The sequence below is a fragment of the Salvelinus alpinus genome, chromosome 20, assembly GCF_045679555.1.
Source record: "Salvelinus alpinus chromosome 20, SLU_Salpinus.1, whole genome shotgun sequence".
Lineage (NCBI taxonomy): Eukaryota > Metazoa > Chordata > Actinopteri > Salmoniformes > Salmonidae > Salvelinus > Salvelinus alpinus.
The window spans coordinates 26,929,138-26,953,394 of NC_092105.1; the positions used below are offsets into that span (position 1 = coordinate 26,929,138).

General features: G+C 43.5%; 1 protein-coding gene across 1 annotated transcript; it reads left to right on the plus strand.

Moving 5' to 3' along the window:
* Nucleotides 1-4,515: 4,515 nt before the first annotated feature.
* On the plus strand, nt 4,516-17,609 carry LOC139546609 (LON peptidase N-terminal domain and RING finger protein 2-like). The gene is made up of 10 exons (XM_071355180.1): nt 4,516-6,201; nt 10,743-10,861; nt 11,436-11,558; nt 12,424-12,585; nt 12,745-13,073; nt 13,200-13,314; nt 13,625-13,746; nt 13,928-14,249; nt 14,506-14,655; nt 14,820-17,609. The coding sequence occupies exons 1-10, from the start codon at nt 5,442-5,444 to the stop codon at nt 14,976-14,978; spliced, it is 2,361 nt and encodes a 786-aa protein (XP_071211281.1). The 5' UTR covers nt 4,516-5,441; the 3' UTR covers nt 14,979-17,609.
* Nucleotides 17,610-24,257: the final 6,648 nt, after the last annotated feature.

Sequence of the window (24,257 nt, forward strand, 5' to 3'; positions counted from 1 at the left end):
GGGGTCACTTAGAGGTTCAGAGGGAACGCCATTCTCCTTCGCCCAGACACCATCCATGAAGTTACCTGCGGCTCCAGAGTCTACCAAGGCTTGAAGGGGAAGCTCGTGGTTGTCCCAGGAAAGGGTAACTGGAATGAGCAGGCGGGAGTTCGATGGATGGGAGGAGGTTATGTTTCCCGTTACAGTCCTCCCAGGCCTGCACGGGAGAGTGCGTTTTCCCTGGAGCCCGGGACACGTGGAGAGGAAATGGCCCGGTTTGCCGCAATATAGACAGCATCGCTCCCTTATCCGGCGGTCTCTCTCAGCCTGGGAGATGCGTCCAGCCTGCATGGGTTCCGGTGGAGTCAGCGAGGATAAAGGTGGAGACTCGGAGCTGGGACCGATAGGAGCTAGGGTGAGAGATCTACGGTTGAGCTCTCTCTCTCTCTCAGACGCTGGTCTATGCGTGAAGCCAACTTGATCAGGGACTCGAGGTTGTCCGGTGGTTCCCGAGTGGCCAGTTCATCTTGGATGGTGTCGGAAAGACCCTTCAAAAAGCACACTGTGAGCGCCTCGTCGTTCCAGCCACTCGCTGCTGCCACCGTGCGGAACTGGATGGCATAGTCCGTCACGCTGCGCCGACCTTGGCTGAGAGTCAGGAGCTGTTTGGCTGAGTCCGGACCGCTGGTGGGATCTTGAAACACTCGCTTGAATTCCTCAGCAAAGGTAGAGTAGCTGGCACAGCAGGGACTTTGGGCATCCCACACCGCAGTAGCCCAGGCTAGGGCTTTTTCCGACAGCAGGGTGATGATATATGCTATCTTGGACCGGTCGGTGGGAAACGACGAGGGTTGCAGCTCGAATTAGAGAGAACATTGGGTGAAAAACCCCTTACAAACACTCGGATCACCTGAGAACCGTTGGGGAGGCGGCAGACGAGGTTCAGCCAGGGGGTTAACTGCCACGGGCACTTGAATCTGATGAACTGGAGCAGAAGCGGTTGCAGGAGAAAGTTGATCAGAAATCTGTTTTATGGAAGTCATCATCTCCGACAGAAGTTGAGAATGTCCAGCCAGTAAGGCCTCTTGCTGAACCAGAGCAGCTTCGTGACGTTGGACAGTCCCCTCGTGGTGGGACAGCATGGGAAAAAAGTCCTGGGTACTGGCTGCCTCTGGGTTCATATTAATGGCTCAGTGTTTCTGTCAGGACCCGGTGCGAGAAACAGTCACTAATAATCAGCAGAACCCAGAAGATGAGGCAGACACAGTAGTTCTAGAGATGGTGGTTTTAATTAAAGAACAAAATCTTCAGGCCAAAATCTAAATCCACAATGTCCAAAATAAAGCCAAGAGGCACAAAATGGATATCCTCAAAAATACAAAGAAAACTCCACAAAGTGGTAAAAAACAGCAGGGAAAAACAAACCTCAAAAGACTACTCAAAATTACACAAGAACTAAACCAGAGAACCTCTGGAAAATCCAATCCGAGAAATATATGTTTCACACAAAAAGGCTTGGTCTGGGGCTGGGTGCTAACATACAAACACTGAGCAAAGAACTGAGGAACACACAGGGTTTAAATACAAACAAGGGAACGACCTACAGGTGCAAACAATAAAAGAGCAAGGAAAAAACAAAAGGTTCAAAAAAGGTGCAATGGGGACATCTAGTGACAAAACCAGAACAGTCCTGGCCAAAACCTGACAACTTATGTCATGCAATAAAATGCAAATTAATTACTTAAAAATCATACAATGGGATTTTATGGATTTTTGTTTTAGATTCCGTCTCTCACAGTTGAAGTCTACCTATGATAAAAATTACAGACCTCTACATGCTTTGTAAGTAGGAAAACCTGCAAAATCGGCAGTGTATCAAATACTTGTTCTCCCCACTGTAAGTGTTTGTAGTAAATTCAAATGGTAAAAAGGTTGTGATTAGTTTTGACTTATGACTTAAGACATAAGACAATTGCCAGCAGCATACCACCCTTGCCCTGTGTAGGGTGCAGTCTTTCGGATGGGATGTTAAATGGTTGTGCTAACACTCTGGGCATTAAAAATGGCACTTATCTTAATAGTAGGGGTGTTAACCCTGGTGTCCTGGCTAAATTCCCAACCTAGCCCCATTCCATCAAGGCCACCTAATCATCCCCCTCATTTCTAATTGGCATATCACTCCTCACCTGATGGGTGATGAGCGTTGTGTCACAAAAATGGTCGCCATGCATCACCCAGGTTGGTGGTGCACATTGGAGGTGAGTGAGGTGATTTCCCTCGTACTATGTAAAGTGCTTTGAGTACCTCAGTTGGTAGAAAAGCGTTATATAAATCTAATATATACAGTATAATATGTCATCCACACAACATAGGTGATGAACCTTGCATAAAGTGTTAGGGAAGGGCAAATTAGTTAGTATTGTATTATCACTGTTTTACCCAAACAGGTATGCCAAGCGAACAACTTTCCTGTCTGATGCTCCAGATTGTTTTTTAATTCTAGGTAAGTGGCACCTGGGACTTTTCCCAAATGTATTTTTTCTTTTTTCTTTATACTTTAAAAAAAGGTCTACAAAGGGGTTTTCCGGCTGTCCCCATAGGAGAATACTTTTTGGTTCCAGGTATAATTTCTTTGGGTTCGTTCTACCTGGAACCAAAAAGGGTTTATTCAAATGGCTATCTTATTGGGACAGCCGAATAACCCTTTTAGGTTCTAGATAGCACCTTTTTCCCCCTAAGAGTGTAGGCATTAACATCCTACGTTATCCTGATAATGTCAAAAACCTGTTCTGTGTTTGTGGTCTCCAAATACCAGTAAATGATATGGTCAATAACCCCAACTGTATTACTGGCTCAAATCTGCCACTTTGCTCAAACAAGTTCAGCACCTCTTGGAATTATTTTATGCCAAATATTATGAAATCTAACTCTTATGTCAGCATCTTATAACATTACTACAGTAGTCATGGTGACTCATGAGATACTGTGTAAATACTCATTACTTAACTGTGATGAAATGCATATAATAGTGAGTTTCTTCCTTAGGGGAAACCTATGGACTACTCTTCTTAACCAGAATCTCAAGTTGGCCCTGGATTATTGTGCTACGGGGATTAAATGGTTCTTGTAGCGGAGGTTTGGGCTTTCCTTCACCTCTCTGACTTCTGCATGCATACTGACCAGAGGAGACCCTAAGGGCCTGTTTTGCTTTTGCCTTTGTCTGAGTTTCTGTGCCCTGTTATAAAACTGTTATACATTGTTATACAGTACATAACATGAAAATAACCCTAAGTATTTCATCAGACGTGAGCAATAGACCTCCTGAACAGGGAACACTGTGTTCCTTCCCATGACAGATGGATTGTGTCATAGACTAGACAGGTCATACAAAATGAGAGAAGTAATAAGTTTACCCTGAGGAGTGCAACATCTGTGTCATATAACCTTAAAACAAAACATGTTTTCTTAAAGATAAAGGATTTATCTTTCCTGTGATTGTTAATGTCCGAATTTCTATTTTCTTTGTTAAGTTTAGACCATCCCCTCATTAAGATTGGTAGAGCAGCAGCATCATAAGTGTGTGAAATGTTGGGAGATGTGAGTCATCATAAAAGCTGAGGTCATCCTTATGCAACTTTGAAATTACATAAACATTTTTACCTGGTTTAGAGTTGGAGAGAGGAAGAGATAGTTAGGGAGAGTCATCCACAGCAATTACACATTGACTCTGAGATATGATGATTTGTGTTCTTATTTGTAGCTACTTAGCCTGCTACCTGAGGTGGACATATTCTTGTCATCATATTTATCATATTGAATAATGGCTAAAGTTTCTGTTTTGACAATGGCTAAATGTTCTGACATCCACCAGTAATTCTGCCCACATTTTCAAAGGATAGGATTACACTCAGTACAATAGACATTGAAAAAAATTAAAAATACAAATCCATATGCTAAGAGTATAAGAATGACAAAGCTTTTTTGAACCACAACAAAATAGATTTGTGCAAAATAGATGCACAAATTATTCAACAGATTGTTTATAGTATACAAATAGCCTGCTGCCTAAATTACATTTGAGAGGTACTGTATATCATTGTGGACATCATTGTCTTTATCTAAAGCAATAACCTTTTGCTGTTTTCTGTGTCTTTTAAATCACTGCAATATGTTTTGGCAGTGTTCTCAAACAAATGTAAGGGTAATTCTAGCGCTGCTTCTTATATAAAGGATTACATAAAACAATGCCCCCCCCCCAGTGATATAACCAGTGCAATTCTAATGAAGATGAAACAACTAGGTCTAGGTAGTCTATTACCATACCTGGATAGTCTCGCTAGTCAGATATATTTCTCTAAAACATAGTGTAACGATGATAAATGTCAGGTTGTTACATGAACTGAGTGCCCGGCGATCAACACTGACGTTAAGTGGTTATGCAATGTTGATATGTTATACAAGTGAGCCATTTAATGGACCAATAATGTTTCACAGTTACCGTCACGTGCTTCCCTGCGCTTTGTTCGGCGAATCATCATAGCTGAATTTGAAGTCGCTAACTGAACAACAGTATGGAGTACGGCGAGGACCAGATACTTTAATTTTAATAGAATTTTGGCATGAATTGTTATAACCTAACAAGAAAAGTTTGAATGTCAAGACCTGGGCAGAGAAACTAACTAAGCTTTCCAGCTACAGTGAGAGCGAGAGGTTAGCCAGCTAGGGAAATTCATTGGGTTGTTTCAGGTCTTACATAAAAACAGGTAACGTGAAATTGCACTCGGAACTTTGCTCTACAGAACGTTACTCCCAGGAAACCGTCCTTTTGCCTTCTAATGACTTTTAAAGTCTGCCAACCTCCGATGAAGGATTTGAGTTGCCAACAATGTTTAGCTGACTAGAAGTACATACCTGGCGTTACTTGCTGTTATTTGGGGAGGCGTAACGCCGTTGTCAGCCAAACAAGAGGATTGACTCGACTTCTACTTCCTCAGTTCGTGAATTACTGTACTAGTTTATTCAGCAAAGCTGGGTAGGTAAATAGGCATTACAGTGCTGTAACACAGAGTCCGAATATATCGGTTTTCAAAAACGGGATGTCTACATACAACCTAATTTGACATTTTAGCAAATGCTTGGTGCGTAATCTATTCGGCTGTCGTGGAATGAGGCCTAACCAGCTCTTCTATTGGAAAACGACACGAATCGTTCAATATGGCACATGCAACGTTATAGTCTGAAATATTTGGGAAGTCTACATACAAACTATTTTGAAATTTTAGGAGTCACCAGTTTGGTGCGTATTCTATTCGGCTATCGCGGAACGAGGCCTAACCAGCTCTTCTCTTGGAAAACGACAGGAGTCTTTCACGATGGCACATGTAACCTTATAACGTTAGTCTGAAGACGTTTTGTGAGAAGGAGTGTTTTTGAACACAGTTTGCTATGTGTAATATTCCAAGATGAACATGGAGAACGTAATCCAATCTCACCAGTCGGCGCAGTTTGTCCACCCGGTATACAACCCTGGAGCAGCGGGTATATGCCCTGAAATGCTCGAGGTGGCAGAGGAAGCAAACCGGGCAGGTGACTACGACCTTGCTGCGGAGATCTATAGTTCTCAGCTGGCGGACCTCCAGCATCCAGACCGGGGCCTCTGTTTGCGCAAAGCTGAGGCTTTGGCCCAGACCGGGCGGATAGCAGAGGCGCTTGACTCGTACTGCACCGCGGCCAACATTGGCGAACTTCGACCAGGCGAATTGCAGCTTCTGGTTGAAAACATAGCACGGACTCTTCGCGAGAAGGAGCTGACGTTAAACATGAATTCGAAGGCAACGAGTTGTCATAATAGTGGGAATGGAAACGATGGGGTTGAGGCCGATGGGACGTTTGAGGAAGAACCCTTGGACTTGTTTTCCTGTCGACTTTGTAGGTGTTTACTGTCAGAACCAACCACCTTGGAGTGCGGCCATACGTTTTGCAAACATTGTTTAGAAGAAGAAACTGTCAAAGACTGCATACAATGCAAACATAAACTGAACAAAAAAGACGGACAGATCCTGTCCATTGGGTTTAGAGTAAACGTCATTCTCAGTAGTTTGTTGGATAAATGTTTCGACTCTGAAAGTAAAGCCAGGAGACATTGGATAGAAGGTGAGGTCTCACGAAAGAAGCACGATTACACTGATGCCCTGGACAAATACAACAAAGCCGTAGAACTGGGTAAGATAATGTAACATTTACAGTAAGTTTGAATAAGCAATTGTCGAATTCATATGTTTTAGAACAGATTGTGTATTTTATGTTTCCCTTTTACCTATTTAAAACCAAATATATGGGAGTCTAGATGACCTACTTATCACTACTCCGCATTGTGACTTGCCTAGTTAAATAAAGGTTACATTGTGTCACCGATAGTGGGTGACACTGTACCCATTTCAGTTCTCGAAGAAATCCTTTCATAAACCCAGTAGCCCCACCCCCCCTTTATTACCAAACCCACATTTCTTTCCTGAGTCACATACCCCATGGATTTATTTAATAATGTTCACATAATGGTTATGCTGTTAAATTAAAATTGACTGGACTACATGTTGTCTTTTTCTCACTGGCTATGTAGAATAAGTAGGCCTTTTATTGGGACATATTACATTATTGGATGTAAGCATGTTGGCATTTGTCACGAATCTTGACCTGGAGGCAGCTCTGCAGAGTGGTCAGGTCACTAGCTAGCATTTTGCACCTTTAAAGCAAAAAAGCAAATTGTTGTTTTCTAGATTTCTATGATATAGCTAATTTTGATTTAGCAGCTGGCCCATCTAGTGAAAATTGCTCTGCCTCCAGAGCAAGATTCATGACAATCAATGTCAACCTGCCTTAGGCAACATGGTCTCTGGAGCAGAGGCCATGGCAGCCTAAATAAGTGGCACATCCTTTACATCTACATAGGTTATCTTTAAAATCTGCATTGCGGTGATTCTCAGTTTCAACCATGACAGTAGAAAATTTAGTTTGAAGAACATTATGCATCTGCAACAATTAACTAATTTTGAAGACTAAGATGCCTAGTTTGACACAGTGTCTTATTTTAAATTACATTTGACATTTTTGCCTGAATTTTGTAAATTTTCACCCAAAATTCTCATTACAGAAATGCCTCTGAATTAAATTCTCTGGTTATTTTACACAATTTTACTTTACAAAAACCAAATTTATTTGCATAAAACACAATGTTGCTGCAGTTTCTTCCATAACACTGATATGATTTATACTAGTTGAGGCTTACATGAAACTATAATATTTATTATCTAAAAACATGGGACATGCTTCTCATTACGTAACACTTTAAAAAAAAGTTGCTGTAAAAACTCCAATCATTTTTTAAAACAGTTTTATTCACCCATGGTGCATAATCTATTCTGAACAAAAATATAATTGCAACATGTAAAGTGTTAGGCCCATGTTTCATGAGCTGAAATTAAATCCATCCACCTGACAGGTGTGACATATCAAGAAGCTGATTAAACAGCATGGTCATTACACAGGTGCACCTTGTGCTGGGGACAATTTTCTGATCCACGCCCCTACATTTTTTTTATGTATCCGTGACCAACAGATTAATATTTCTATTCCCAGTCATGTGAAATCCATAGATTTAGGGCCTAATGGATTTATTTCAATTGATAGATTTCCTTACACTGTATGAACTGTAACTCAGTAAACTCTTAGAAATTGTTGTATGTTGCATTTTATATTTTTGTTCAGTGTTATTTTTGGCGATAGGTTGAAACATTCATGGGCATTTAGCTAGCATGCTGATGAAATTATTGAATAACATGTATGTGTAAATTTAGTTTGCAAGTCTCACGCAGGCAGTGTGATCAGCATGTTACATGCTGACTAGACCTGGCACGAGCATGTTGATTTTGTCCATCCACACTAGGAGCAAACTCTGAACCAACTATATGAAGTTGGGGACAGGTCGAAAAACATGAAACATTTAGCTAGCTAGCTTGCTGTTGGTAGCTAATTTGTCTTGGGATATAAACATTGGGTTGTTATTTTACCTGAAATGCACAAGGTCCTTTTTTCTGGATATTTTGTAGAATTTTCACCCATTTTGAGTCACACAAAATTGTGTGTTTTCTACTCCAACAATTAATCCTCAGATAAAAGGGGAAACCTAATTAGTTTCTAGTAATCTCTCATCCTTCAGTCTTATTGTTCTGTGGACTTTATATGGTGGTTGGCAACCAACTTTGACTGGAATGTGTACCTCAGTTCATCTTTCAATCACCCACGTGGGTATATGCTCCAAAAAAACAATAAGGAGATGGGAGAGGTGGGACTTTCAGGGCATCAAGCGTCAAATGGAACCACGTTCTATTTGACCACGCTACGCATACGCTCGCTAGCAGTTTGGATTAAATGATTGAATAACATGTATGTGTAAATTTATTTTGCAACACGGGCAGTGTGGTCAGCATGTACGCTAGCCTGGCAGACACGCGACCCACGTGTCTACACAGCCAGCTGCGAGGACGTAGAGCGGCTGGTGTTAGCAAGACTACAGTTACTCTCCATTAGCGCCCTTTTTACACCAGGCCAAAGAAAGTTATTTGGTTACCAGGTGATCCAGCATATGATTTATAAGATGATAAAATGCTGCTACAGAAAGAGACCTGTTTTTTAAACATTCATTTAGTTTTGCATTTATTTCTGATTTTAAATGTAACCGTATTTCAAACCATGTACAAGTCCATTATTATATTGGCGTTTGGTAACTGTAGCATATTATTTGCTCCAAACACAATAAAAATGCAATGTGGTACGTTATGGCATCTCTTATTTCGTTCCATCGGTGAGATTGTGTTGCATAGGGAGTTGTGTGTGCAAACAATTCCGTAATGGATTCTTGCCTGGGCTTTGTTTGCTCTTGTGATGACGCTTGTTGGCCTCTTCCTAAGTTTTTGGCATTCATCCATCATGCTGTATTACATACCTGTGTTTCAAATGGTGGAATAAGTTGCATGTATTTCCTCGAGTGGCATCACCTGCAATATGGTCATTATTTAACCCAGTAAAAACAAGTCCTCTTTTGCAACCCCTGATGAAAGTTAGACTCTTATGAAAGCTGTACCATGACAATTAATGCATTACCCTTATCTCTCTAAAAGACACTACATTTTAAATTAAAGGGTAGTCCACTACTGCTATTTAAATATTCCTAAGTTATGTTAAGGTATTATTCATTTAGGTTTTGAAATTCACTCCCCTTTTGTATGAAAAACAGTATAAACCACAGACAGGCCCCAGTTAGTTTTATTTTCTCCAACATGCTCCACGTGTTTCTCATTTTAGGCAAGCTGCAGGCATGCAGGTCACTCCTAAAGTCTACTTGTTAGATTTTACTGCATGGTCGGAACTAGAAGCTAACCATGTGTATGTGACCAATAAAATTTGATTTGATTTAAAGTTGAAACACCAGGTCAGCCCTGAACAGTTCACTCCATATAGATGGCCAGGAGTTGTTTTCCCCAACCTTGTGACCTGAGATTTACCAGGATAAACTTGGGCCCGTAATTAGCCTAACTCCCTAGAAAAAACTCCTGTGCTGACCCTTACTACAGAGAGAGCATTGAGGCATAGTCAGGAAGGAGAGCGAGCCAGGCTCAGAGGCCCTTTGGTGCTTCAGTAGAGGCCGGCCCAACAGCATAGCACAGAAGCTCTGACTGACCCTATTCCTTTTGCTTTAATGTCAGCTACTGACCTGCTTATTTAAGTCAGGAGAAGGGGGGGTGACACAGACTGCTTTTACCCACAGAGGCGTCATATCCACTGAGCCAAAGATTCATAAACTTTTACATGTTAAAATACCGCCTTTTTTCTCCCCAATTTCGTGATATCCAATTACAATCTTGTCTCATCGCTGAAACTCCCCAACGAGCTTGGTAGAGGCTAAGGTCGAGTCATGCGTCCTCCAAAACATGACCTACCAAACCGCGCTTCTTAACACCCGCCTGCTTAACACGGAAGCCAGCCGCACCAATGTATCGGAGGAAACACCGTTCAACTGACGACTGAAGTCAGCCTGCAGGCGCCCGGCCCACCACAAGGAGTTGCTAGAGCGCGATGGGTCAAGAACATCCCAGCCGGCCAAACCCTCCCCTAACCCGGATGACGCTGGGCCAATTGTGCGCCGCCCTATGGGACTCCCGGTCACGGCTGGTTGTGACACAGCCTGGTATCAAACCCGGGTGTGTATTGACGCCTCAAGCACTGCGATGCAGTGCCTTAGACCGCCGCGCTACTCGGGAGGCCTCAACTTTTTACATTTTAGTAATTTACCAGACGTTCTTATCCAGAGCGACTTATAATAGTGAGTGCAAACGCCATGCTCTACCAACTGAGCCACACAGGACAGAATCATTCATCAGAATGTTGACCCTCTCGTCTCTCCCATGTTGCATGTCATTGTAGACCTATTCCTGGCACAGACTGCATGGTCGACTATGGTGCAGTATTTTGATTCAAGGGAAATGCTCCGGATTGGTCCAGTGTTCCCTACTCATACTGTGTGGGGTGAATAACATCCAATGTCGCATTACATTTCTGCAGAAAAGACACATGAAATAAGTTGACATATTGTTGCATAGTAACTGATACTGTTCTTTGTGGTCTTGTATACACTGCCAACATTGTACCTGTGTGGAAAGGTGTAAATGACATTTTGTCATTCTTCCTGTGTTCTCTCTGTTCTACAGCGCCATCTATAGGTAGGCTACTGGGACAGCGTGCTGAGCTGCACATGGACAGTAGGAACTACAGCCAGGCCATCCAGGACGCAGAGAGCTTGTGCAGACTCAAACCTCTCTGTCCAAAGGTGAGAGAAATTGATATGTAACGCAATCTACCTAACCCAGCAGAGTATAGACCTAGACCACCAGATGGTCTCTGTATATCTGGGCCTTGGCTTAACCTGTCTCTAGTCGTGTCATGAACTACCCATCACATCTCCACAACCACAGTCTGACCCAGTCAGCATCCAATACACTATACATGCTCAGGACTGTAAGTATGTGAGATTGGATGCTACAAGCTTGTGTATGTTAATATGCAAATGACAGCAGCTGATAGACATGCAAAATAGATCATATAGACTTGAAAACCAGGCACTAGTGTCAATAGGGAAGAGCTTATGTTGACTAGGTTGAAGAGCCCCTGGAAATATAACCCAGGGGTTATGACAAGAATTACCTTCTATTCCCATGTTTCCCCTGTTTTTAAATGGTTCTCTCTTAGGTCGTTTAGGCCGCTCGCTGTAACAATATTCAGATTATAGATTATCAGTGTTTTGAAAATACTTTAGAGGTTTAGTTGAAATGCCATCAGAGTATTTCCTACTCACTTTGGTGTTTCCCTACTCAAAACACCCTCTCGTCTGTGTTTTTTCCCAGGCCCACTACATCAAGGCCTCAGCCCTGAGTAAAGCCAACTACAATGATGAGGCCTTAAAGGAGTACTTCGTGTGTGTAGCACTCAAGCCTGATTGGATGAGAGTGAAGCTGGAAGCTCAGAAGGTAATACACAAGTTTAAAAAAACTTTTGTCCATCTACTTCAATTACAGACTTAACCACAAACGTAATGCCCCTTAATGTCACATCACAATTATATAAAAATGCAGTATTACTATGTACGATATGACAGTGTAAATCTGTCTCCATGCTTACCAGACCGGATTAGTTTGGTTTTAAATCCTGCTCTGCTCCACACTAGTTGATGACGCAATGCCCCCATTCCAGCTGTCTTAGCTGGGGAGCTATTCCAGGCCTATCCTCTGCTGTCACTGTGGCCTGTTTTAGTAGCTCCACTGCTGTTACATATTCACTGCAATATGTACTGTCCGGTGGTGTAAAGTAAAAATACTACTTAAGTCGGTTTTTGTGGTATCTGTACTTCCTAATTTATATATATTTTTTACTTTTACTTTTCATTTTCCCTAAAACCCAAAAGTACATTTTGAATGCGTAGCAGGACAGGAAAATGGTCCAATTCACACACTTATTAACATCCCCTACTGTCTCTAATATGGCGGACTCACTAAACACACATGCTTCGTTTGTATATTATGTTTTACTTTGATACTTAAGTATATTTAAAACCAAATACTTTTAGACTTTTACTCAAGTAGTAATTTACTGGGTGACTTTCACTTTTACTTGAGTCATTTTCTATTAAGGTATCTTTACTTTTACTCAAGTATGACAATTGGGTACTTTTTCCACCACTAGTACTGTCACTATGACAAGGGAGTCTGTCCAGTTTGAGCCATTGTCCTGTATTTCCACCATATTCCCTTTTAAACTCTGGGTACTAGTTATAAGCTACTTATGAATGCTATGACATTGTATGAGCGTGTTGACTGACAGTGTGTGTTTCTGTAGCTGCTTAGTGAGCTGTTCTCGTCAGCGTTTGAAAAAGACGGTCAGCCCACTCCCCTACATCCCCTACAGGGTGGTCCCTCCACTCGCCGCCTCAAGCCCCCCGCCCTGCTCAGCTCTCTACACCCCCTCACCACCCGACAGAGGCCTGGCTGCTCCTCTCAGGTCCACACACACACACACACACACACACACACACACACACACACACACACACACACACACACACACACACACACACACACACACACACACACACACACACACACACTTACCTCCCCACACACCTACTTCTCCTAGTAACTCCACTCTTCTCCTCTCCAGGACCCAGCGTTCAGTGCAAGTAAGAGTTCTCCTCGCGAGGGTCCCTCCTACTCCTCCAAACACCCCCTGTCCCCCAGCAGTGAAGCTGAGAAGCCTCTGCTAGAAGACGCCAAGAGCCTGGCCAGTGTCCTGGCTGCCCTGCCTGCCCCCCCAGGAGGCCTCAAGAGGAGACATAGTGGGGACAGCCCAGCCTTCAACGCCCCCTCCAAACTGCCCAGACCAGATGAAGCCTATTCCTCCTCTCACCCTCCTGCTGCTTCCCCCGGGAGGAGGACAGTGACTGCAGACCTGCTCGACAGTAGAGATATGGAGTGCTCCCTCTGTATGAGGTAAGAGGACCACCAACCAACCACCACACAATCATGCATTTACGATTAGCCACTCAGTGTTTGATTTTCAGTCAATACTGACAATTACTTCAACTGATAAAGCCTATGTTATTGTGTTTCCTTCAGGCTGTTCTATGAGCCTGTCACCACCCCCTGTGGACACACCTTCTGCCTCAAGTGTCTGGAGCGCTGTCTGGACCACAACCCCAATTGCCCTCTCTGCAAAGAGAACCTCTCAGAGGTAAACACACACACAGGAAGTAGCTGTACTCTGTATGTGGATAGATGGCTTAAGGCAGACCTGGTGATTATGAAAAATGATGGCTTAGGGCTGTCTGTAATACAATATAATCTCTGTTCTGTGTTTGTTGAGTGTCTGAGGTATGGTTTAGCGTGACCAAAACAAAGTTAGCACAAAGCTTCCTCCGACACAGGGAGTGAAGTAGGATATTGGGACAATATATAATTAAAGGATAATTCACCAAAGACATGGATGATCCAGTAGAATGTGAATGTAACGTCCTATTCCTCTGTGTTCTGTATAATACCAGTATCTGGCCACTAGAGGGTACAACAAGACCCTGCTGATGGAGGAGGTGCTGCAGCGTTACCTTGGAGACGAGCTGGAGGAGAGGAAGAAGATCCACGAGGAGGAGATGAAGGAACTGTCGAAGTGAGTCTCTCGCACTCACAAACGCATTAGCACACAAACACAAATATAATCACTTTACATAGCCATTGATTTTATGGTAAATTAATCACGTAGTAGCATCGTCAGTGAGTTAACTGCACTTCAACAGCCCTGCCTTTTCAGCTAATTGCTGACCAATCTCGTATCCCTCCTTACACCCTAGCTTGAACCAGGAAGTGCCAATCTTTGTGTGCACCATGGCCTTCCCCACCATCCCCTGTCCACTGCACGTCTTCGAACCATGCTACCGCCTCATGATCCGCCGCTCCATGGAGACCGGAACCAAACGGTTTGGCATGTGCATCGCTGACGAGTTGAAGGGTTTCGCTGACTATGGCTGCATGCTGGAGGTCCGGGATGTTAAGTTCTTCCCCGATGGGAGGTCCGTGGTCGACACCATTGGAGTGTCCCGCTTCAAAGTGCTGAGCCACGGTCAGAGAGACGGATACAACACGGCCAAGATCGACTACCTGGAGGATAAGAAGGTGTGTGTGTTGGTGTGTACTGGCTAATGCTGTGTGTGAGGATGGTTTTGCATGCATGTGGATACAAAGAGTGCATTAGAGGTATTTGGATAGATCTAGATAGATATTCATATCCTCACTTTTGTAAGTTTTGTGTATGTGTTTGATATGTGTATGATTGGAGTGTGTATGTGATCCTCAGTCTTCCATCCCAACCGTGTGTGTTCCATTGTGTGTGTACTTTGTGTGCTAACTGTATTATATATTTTGTGGTCAGGTGGAGGGCCAGGAACTAGCAGAGCTGCAGAAGCTTTATGTCTCTGTGTACGACCAGGCCAGTGGCTGGTTCACCTCCCTCAAAGATAACATGAAGAGCCAGATAATCAGCCACTTTGGACACTTGCCCTGGAAGGACCCTGACCCACAGGTACGACACTAACCTAACCATTTCACACACACACACACACACACACACACACACACACACACACACACACACACACACACACACACACACACGTCTCTCCTGGTGAGAATCACACTTGTATGTCATATAGGGATTGAATGGGCTGCATTTATCCCTCCCTCCAGAGTAATCCCAGTGGTCCAGCGTGGGCTTGGTGGCTGTTGGCTGTTCTGCCTCTGGACAACCGTGCCCAGCTCACCATCCTGGCCATGCCCTCCCTCAAGGACCGCCTCATCGCCATCCGCAGGGTCCTTATCTTCGTCACGCGCAAGAGACCCCGATGACCGCTCAGCCGCCTCCATAACCGCTAGGACCATGCATGGTCATTCACTTGTTCATTAAACCCACTCATCAGACTTTATATGAGGGCGATGCCTTTGACTCCCTTAGACATTAGGTTTGACTGATTTATGTCACGCTATCTCTCAGCTTCCTCTGTCCCCTCTCTTAGGGAGGGAATAAGATGTCAAGATAATAGAACTGGTGACTGTCATGATGCACCAGAACTAAGCTGACCACATAACTGTGTCGAGTCCATGATGGTGTGACTTATACAATTTTCTTAATATTGTACATTTAGTATAAAAACAAATATTTAAAAAAGACCTGACACGTACCAAAAGATCATTTGTTTGACTGAAAAATAATACAAATCGGTATTGTATTGGGTTGTCTTTAGTTTGGATGTTATGTTTCTGTTCAATCCCTGCTGACTATGGTGAGAGACACATGTAAGACCAAGAGAGATAGAAACCACCGAATGGAGTAGAAGGTCTACATATGAGAATGTGCTCCTGTTTAAATGGCTTTTCTGCATTCATTTCTACATGACTAGGGATATAGATGCAAAACCTGAAGCTCTGCGTCTAGCCCAGGCATGTGCCTCAATAGAGTGGTGAAGTAGTAGTGCATCTGAAAGAAATGCAAGAGTCCTGAAATTGGTATGTATGTAGATGGAAGAGATTTGGGGTTAAACTCAGTTATTGGTAGACATAATCTAAATGTAACTTTTTTTAAAATTTTATTTATTTTTTACTTTCAGTAAAATTAAGACATTAAAACAATTTCCCTACTGTAACTTGACATAGTTTGATTACATGTTCATAAACAATGATAATCTGAATGATAGTCCAAAACAACAATGGTAATGTATGTACTGTAAGTGTCTCTGGGAAGGAAATGGGGTTAAACTATTCTGTTTCGTGTCTTGTTTCTCTTCTGCTATGTATATTATGTATGGTCAATGTGAATTGGATGATTTAACTGTGTGATTATCAATGTTAACTCTGAGGCCTTTACAATGTCTTATTTAAGTGTAATTATTTAGTTGTTTCTCCTGATCTGTATGACACGTGTAGCTCCTCTTTTGGCTGGTGTTATGACTTGTTTATTTGTGAAAGGAGATATAGCAATTTTTTTCTGGATTAAGAGATGCCTGAGATGTATTTGGTTTCTGATTGTTTTCCTTGAAGTGTTCAGAAAGAAAGATTTAGCTATCGTCATTTCATTGCAATGTGACATTACATGACCAAAAGTATGTGGGCACCTTGTTGAACATCTCATTCCAAAATCATCGGCATTAATATGGAGTTGGTCCCCCCCCTTGCTGCTATAATAGCTTCCACTCTTCTGGGAAGTCTTTCGCAGCAATGTTCCATGTTTCATCTAGTGTTTCATCTAGTGGGTGACTTGCCATCTAATGTTTCATCTAGTGGGTGACTTGCCTCCGTTCAGCCACGAGCCTTAGTGAGGTCGGCACTAATGTTGGGCGATCAGGCCTATTTCACAGTCAGCGTTCCAATTAATCCCAAAGGCGTTAGATGGGGTTGCGGTCAGGGCTTTGTGCAGGCCAGTCAAGTTCTTCCACACCGATCTTGACAAACCATTTCTGTATGGACCTCGCTTTGTGCACAGGGGTATTGTCATGCTGAAACAGGAAAGGGCTTTCCCCAAACTGTTGCTGCAAAGTTGGAAGCACAGAATGTCATTGTATCCTGTAGAGATTTCCCTTTACTGAAACTAAGGGGCTTAGCTCGAACCATGAAAAATGGCCCCAGACCATTATTCCTCCTCCACCAAAATGTATAGTTGGCACTATGCATTCGGGTAGGTAGCGTTTTCCTGGCATCCGCCAAACCCAGATTCATCCGTTGGACTATCAGATGGTGAGCGTGATTCATCACTCCAGAGAACGCGTTTCCACTGCTCCAGAGTCCGATGACGGCGAGCTTTACACCACTCCAGCCGATGCTTGGCGTTGCGCATGGTGATCTTAGGCTTTTGTGCAGCTGCTCGGCCATGGAACCCCATTTCATGAAGTTCGTTGAGAGCAGTTCTTATGCCGACGTTGCTTCCAGAGGCTGTTTGGAACTCGGTAGTGAGTGTTGAAACCGAGGACAGACAATTTTTACTCGCTACGCGTTTCAGCTCCGATGTCCCGTTCTGTGAGCTTGTGTGGCCTACCAATTTGCGGCTGAGCCGTTGATGCTCCTACACGTTTCCACTTCACAATAACCGCACTTACAGTTGTTGACCAGGGCAGAAACTTTATCAATTGACCTGTTGGCGTCTTATGACGGTGGCACGTTGAAAGTCACTGAGCTCTTCAGTAAGGCCTTTCTACTGCCAATGTTTGTCTATGGAGATTGCATGGTTGTGTGCTCGTTTTTTTTTTTTTATACACTTGTCAGCAAACGGTGTGGCTAAAATAGCCGAATACACTAATTTGAAGGGGTGTCCACATACTTTTGTGTATATATAGTGTCTCTGAAGAGGAAGCTGAACCAACTAAGCCACAGTACAAAACGTATTAAGAGCATGTTTTGAGGAGACCGAGAACATTACATGCAAATGACTAATCGAGGAAGATAAATCTCCGGAAGTATTTATTAAAAGTTTTGTAGAATACCCTAAAACGTGTCTACTGCGAGCCGTTTTGAGTCATTTTCTTAGTGTTGACCCTACTTTCAACCTGGTAAGTATGGGATAGATTAAATAGGAAATGTTCTGGGACTCGTTCTTTTGACATCTGCGGCTCCATTTGGCTTGTTTTACTTAAATGTCTTGTTTTATAACCTGTTTACTTGCTGTTGTCTGTTTTATCCTGGAAGGGTTTATTGAATGTTACTTTCTGGCCTTGACGTGGACGCTCTGCTTACGTAACTTCACAGGGACTGTTTCACTTCAGGCAGTGTCTGTTTGGGTTGATTTATAAACCAGCCATAACAGACTGGGTCTCAATCAGTCCATACAAATCTCAGCCCTTGGTTAGAAAAATACACAACTATAGATTGACTCCCAATTATGCTTGCCCAATGATGTATTAGGGTCAGGAGTTTTTCCTCTTCAGGAATAACTCCAGACCCAAACTGAAGGGCAGTCTAACACTGGCCTGGAGTGAGGCCTGCTCAGATTAAAGGGCCACCACCTACTTGGCTATGTTAGTTTTCTAACACAAAGGAAGAGGATCATTTATTTTCCAAGACATTGAGATTTAGTTTGGGTCACCCTTCTGTTTTTGGGTATGGCTTATATGAGCAGCTCAGGGGGAATGACAGAATTTCAAAGTTTTTCATTTTTCTCCTGTGCTCTGTCATTGGAGGTGATTTTTATATAGACTCCACAGTGTGGCTGTTGCTGGGCAAGGTGAAGTTGAGATCATAGCTATGGTGGCAGTGGAGAGTTACAGTAGATGAGTCACTGTGTGAATTTTTGGGGTGCTGAGTTGACAGACATACAGACAGAAACAGCTCAGGTTCTCCCTTTGTAACAACAGACCGACAGATAGACCACACCCCAATCTGACTTTGACGGTCACCTAGATGCTCAGCACAAATGTCAATATCAGGCCTTGGTTCATAAGGTGAACATGTTGATTCAGAACAGTAATCTGTTGCCCAATAGATTTGAGTACTTTGAAGTATGTGTGTATTGTGCAGTGTGTTTACATCAATCAGCTTGAGAATGTGTATAGCTTACAGTCTATGTATGTTTATACATGGTTTAAGGTATATCTATACGCGTCTATACATGAGACAGAAGCACTAGGGTTGAGGGGTCTCTGTAAAATATTTGTGTGATATTTTTGTTTTGGTACGAGACTTGTGTAAGTCATCATCCAACTGTCATCTCAGGCTGATCCTGCTGCAGCCCTTTCCTTTTTCCCTCAGGCTGATCCTGCTGCAGCCCTTTCCTGTTTCCCTCAGGCTGATCCTGCTGCAGCCCTTTCCTGTTTCCCTCAGGCTGATCCTGCTGCAGCCCTTTCCTGTTTCCCTCAGGCTGATCCTGCTGCAGCCCTTTCCTGTTTCCCTCAGGCTGATCCTGCTGCAGCCCTTTCCTGTTTCCCTCAGGCTGATCCTGCTGCAGCCCTTTCCTGTTTCCCTCAGGCTGATCCTGCTGCAGCCCTTTCCTGTTTCCCTCAGGCTGATCCTGTTGCAGCCCTTTCCTGTTTCCCTCAGGCTGTTTCCCAAAATAACATGACCAACACACCCTCAAACACGCAGGTGCGCACTCACTCACTCAGTGCTGCCTGACAGTACAGAAGCCTGCAACCGTAACCTCTGATCACTTTATCTTGGCATGATGCTTGAACCAACAGATCCCATGAGATATTATGTTTGATGGCATCTCATTTGATTTTGATTATATTTTTGTAATGAACCTATCCCCTGGAGGTGCGTGAAATTGGCTGAGGGTTTTGAGTTACACACGCACCTGTTTGCTGTACAGGTCCAGAACCAACAATGCCTGTTTTCCCCTGCCTGCTGCCTAATTATGCAAACAGTTCCTCTTTTCTGCTTTTCTCTGTGGCTGGAGGAGGAAGAAGTAGATGAGCACGGTGTGACTAATCTACTGTAACTCTCCACTGCCACCATGTGGTCAAACATTACTGTGGGCCTCCACAGCTATGAGCTTCACTTCACGTGTGTGTGAGCAAGGTGTGACTGTTATCAAACACCACAGGTTGTGAAGGTAGTTAACTGTAAGGCTGTAAAAATGGGAAGAATTTAATCGCTCTGAGTGTTCGTTCATTTGCGCTCCCAAGTCGGTGCCTCCCGCCTCTTCAATGTGTCTGCTCGTTTTCCATTCTTGCTTCCCTGAGGCAAGTAGGTGCTCACACACACACTGCCAGGCATCCCCCCCCCAGGTTAATTTATGTTGCTTGGCACTGGTCTGACTTGATCGACGGCTTCAGTTGGGTCACAGTGTGTGTGTATGGAAGGAGGGGGCTCACTGTTGCTGGGACAGACCACACACACAGTTGAATCTCTTCTGTTTACCCAACCATCTACAGTATCTTTTCTGATGGAAGGGCAGGTCTGTTGGGATAGACAATGTTCAATTATTATGTCTGGATGCTCAGATATTGAACTTTACTGTACTTTTATAGACTGTAATTATTGATGAGACATTATGGGAATCTTTTGGACCTGCTTGCATGAGAGAAACATAAGAACTGTTTTATTCCCATTTTGCCAATTTAGATTTTATGAGGGAATACAATTTGGAAAGTGACATCATTGTAATGTATAGGGTATTGACATTGAAAGTACATTATACACAGTGTACAAAACATTAAGGACAACATCCTATTATTGAGTTGCACCTCCCCCCTTTTGCCCTCAGAACAGCCTCAATTCGTCAGGGCATGGACTCTATGAGGTGTCGAAAGAGTTTCACAGTGATGCTGGCCCATGTTGACTCCAATGCTTTCCACAGTTGTCAAGTTGCCTGGATGTCCTTTGGTCCACCATCCATTCTTGATACACACCAGAAGCTGTTGAGTGTGAAAAACCCAGCAGCGTTGCAGTTTTTGACACAAACCGGTGTGCCTGGCACTATCTACCATTACCCTGTTCAAAGGCACATCTTTTGTCTTGCCCATTCACCCTCTGAATGGCACATACACAATCCATGTCTCAATTGTCTCAAGGCTTAAACGTCTTCATTTAACTTGTATCCTGCCCTTCATCTACACTGAAGTAGATTTAACAAGTGACATCATTAAGGGATCATAGCTTTCACCTGGTCAGGCTGTCATGGAAAGAGCAGGTGTTCTTAATGTTTTGTACACTCAGTGTATATGAGATAGAATAACAATAGACTGCAGTATGAGTGATGTCGCAGTGCAAACACAGAATGAAATGCTCTTATGTTGCAATGACAACCCTTTTGACTGAGATGATCAAATCATAAAAGCCACGTGATGCCAGAGAAATAGAATTCAACCATGTATTACATCACCTACCTGCCTCCAGCCCACACACTCAGGAATCCCACTATTACAACCCCACAGAAGTGAACCAGTCATGTGGCATGTAACATACATAATTCAATACATTTTCCCACAGTCCAGGGCCTTAGCAGCCTGGTCAAACAATACCCAGCATGTACTATTTCTGGCAGCTAGAGGAACTGTGACGTCGCCACATTGTATAGGCAGCTGTGGCCATGAGAACTAGGGAGCCACTTTTAACGATGGCAGCAAGATAAACACGGTTACAGGCTTTAGTACTGTAATGTTGATGGGACAGTTAGACTCACCTAGTTCATCATCGAAGACTACTGTTATATAACTTTATCAATTTTGGGCCTGTCTTAGTTGAGTCACGGGGTACATGTAGGGAACTGATCTGTGTAAAGAGCACCAGGATTTGGGACACAGGGACTGCCTGCACACTGACAATTCAGCCATTGCGGATGACATGAGAGGAGCTTGCAAACATTCTGCTGATATCTGTTGTGGTGGAAGCAATGGGACATGATGCAGGAAAGGGGACAGAACCCAAGAAAAATACCAGGGTTGACATCAGTGGTGAAATATTTATCACTGCTTCCATTTCACATGCTCTAATTAACTCATCTGACAGAGCTGGCGGTTGGTGACATTCACAATGTTACTGTGTACCCTACAACACAGGCCTCTGAGAAAGATGGAGGGTGTTCTTGTAGGTTGATGTTGGTTTTGAGAGGATGTATTGATTCAGGATGATTCAGCCGTTTAGCTCATTTACCATTGTAAATATTGTCTGCACTAAGGCGACAAGACTTCCTTTTCTGAATGACAGACTGTTTGTGTAATGAACACAATGGGAGACAGAGAGTTGGTTTCAAGCGCAGGGCGCAGCAGGAGTTTATTGTAAAGGACCACAGGAGGAGGCAGGTAGCTGGGTCCAGGGGCATGCAGAAGGTCATACACAGGGGGTCCAAAAAGGCAACAGTACAGGCAAGGAAAAGGCTAGTAACGTCATCTGGGAGATCAGGCAATTGGTTGATAACAGGAAATCTGATAGGCTAAAGTACAGGCAGGGAATACGCAAAAGGCGTAGTTAGTGAGGCAGGCAAAAACTATCATACACAGGATTAAATTACAGGAAAAACAGCGCTCCGTATAGAAGTGTGTCACAAAACAAACAACACCTCACAATAACGGGGTGCAAAGAACTGAACTAAATAGTGCGTGATAATGACATACAGGTGTGTGAACAGGTGATCAAAATTCAGGTGATTGGAATCTGGAGAGTGGGCTGCGTTCAGGGGATCTATGTGTTTGAGAGTGAGTTGGAAGCAGACGTTACAGTTTGTCGTTGTTTTTGACTGATATCAAATCAAATTGTGTTGGTCACATACACATATTTAGCAGATGTTATTGTGGGTGTAGCAAAATGCCCATGTTCCTAGCTCCAAAAGTGCAGTACTATCTAACAGTACACACAAATCTAAAAGTAAAAGAAGGGAATTAAGAAATATATAAGTATTAGGATGAGCAATGTCAGAGTGGCATTGACCAGAATCCAGTATATACATATGAAATGAGTAAAACAGTATGTAAACATTATTAAAGTGACCAGTGCTTCATTATTAAAGTGACCAGTGATTTAATATCTATGTACATAGTGCAGCAGCCTCTAAGGTGCAGGGTTGAGTAACCGGGTGGTAGCCGGCTAGTGATGGCTATTTAACAGTCTGATGGCATTGACATAGAAGCTGTTTTTCAGTCTCTCGGTCCCAGCTTTGATGCACCTGTACTGACCTCGCCTTCTGGATGATAAAAGGGTGAACAGGCCGTGGCTCGGGTGGTTGATGTCCTTGATTATGTTTTTGGCCTTCCTGTGACATCGGGTGCTGTAGGTGTCCTGGAGGGCAGGCAGTGTGCCCCCGGTGATGCGTTGGGCAGACCGCACCACCCTCTGGAGAGCCCTGCGGTTGCCATCCTAGGCAGTGATACAGCCCGGCAGGATGCTCTCAATTTTGTGCATCTGTAAAAGTTTGTGAGGGTCTTAGGGGCCGCCATCCTAGGCGGTGATACAGCCCGGCAGGATGCTCTCAATTGTGCATCTGTAAAAGTTTGTGAGGGTCTTAGGGGCCAAGCCGAATTTCTTCAGCATACTGAGGTTGAAGAGGCGCTGTTGCACTGCCTTCACCACACTGTCTGTGTGGGTGGACCGTTTCAGATTGTCAAATCAAATTTTATTTGTCACATGCGCTGAATACAACAGGTGTAGACCTTACAGTGAAATGCTTAATTACAAGGCCTTAACCAATGATGCAGTTTTAAGAAAATACCCCAAAAATGTAAAGTTAAAAAAAGTAAGAGATAAATAAGAAAAACAAATAATTAAAGAGCAGCAGTAAATAACAATAGCGGGGGTACTGGTGCAGAGCCAATGTGTAAATGTGCGGGGGCACTGGTGTTGAGGTATTTGTGATAATTATGTACATGCAGGTAGGGTTGTTAAAGAGTCTTTGACGGCAGGTAGGGCTGGCTGGAGTCTTTGACGATTTTAAGGGCCTTCCTCTGACACCGCCTGGTATAGAGGTCCTGGATGGCAAGAAGCTTGGCCCCGGTGATGTACTGGGCCATACGCACTACCCTCTGTAGTGCCTTGCGGTCGGAGGCTGAGCAGTTTCCATACCAGGCAGTGATGCAACCAGTCAGGATGCTCTCTGGTGCAGCTGTAAAATCTTTTGAGGATCTAAGGACCCATGACAAATCTTTTCAGTCTCATGAGGGGGAATAGGTTTTGTCGTGCCCTCTTCACAACTGTCTTGGTGTGCTTAGACCATGTTACTTTGTTGTTGATGTGGACGCCAAGGAACTTGAAGCTCTCAACCTGCTCCACTACAGCCCCGTCGATGAGAATGGGGGCGTGTGATGTGTACACTGAGTACACCGAGGAACTTGAAGCTCTTCACCTTCTCCACTGCGGTCCTGTCGATGTGGATCTAGGGTGTCAGGTAGGGTGGAGGTGAAATGATCCTTAACTAGCCTCTCAAAGCACTTCATGATGACAGAAGTGAGTGCTACAGGGCAATAGTCATTTAATTAAGTTACCTTTGCTTTCTTGGGTACAGGAACAATGGTGGACATCTTGAAGCAATAAGATAAGAGTTAACTGATAAGAGAAAACTGGCCGAAAGCCTAATCTAACAGACAGAAGAGAGAGAGAGCACATAAATATATTGTGAGTTACACCTTACCGTAATATAATAAACGGTTTATTGATACATTGTAAACAAAATATACTGAACAAAAATATAAACGCATTGGTCCCATGTTTCAT

Excerpts from the sequence above, each read along its gene's own strand:
- LOC139546609 (XM_071355180.1), top strand. The coding sequence starts at position 5,442 with ATGAACATGGAGAACGTAATCCAATCTCACCAGTCGGCGCAGTTTGTC. Across the intron at positions 13,315-13,624 it reads GCAAAGAGAACCTCTCAGAG|TATCTGGCCACTAGAGGGTA; the intron begins GTAAACACACAC and ends GTATAATACCAG. Across the intron at positions 13,747-13,927 it reads GAGATGAAGGAACTGTCGAA|CTTGAACCAGGAAGTGCCAA; the intron begins GTGAGTCTCTCG and ends CTTACACCCTAG.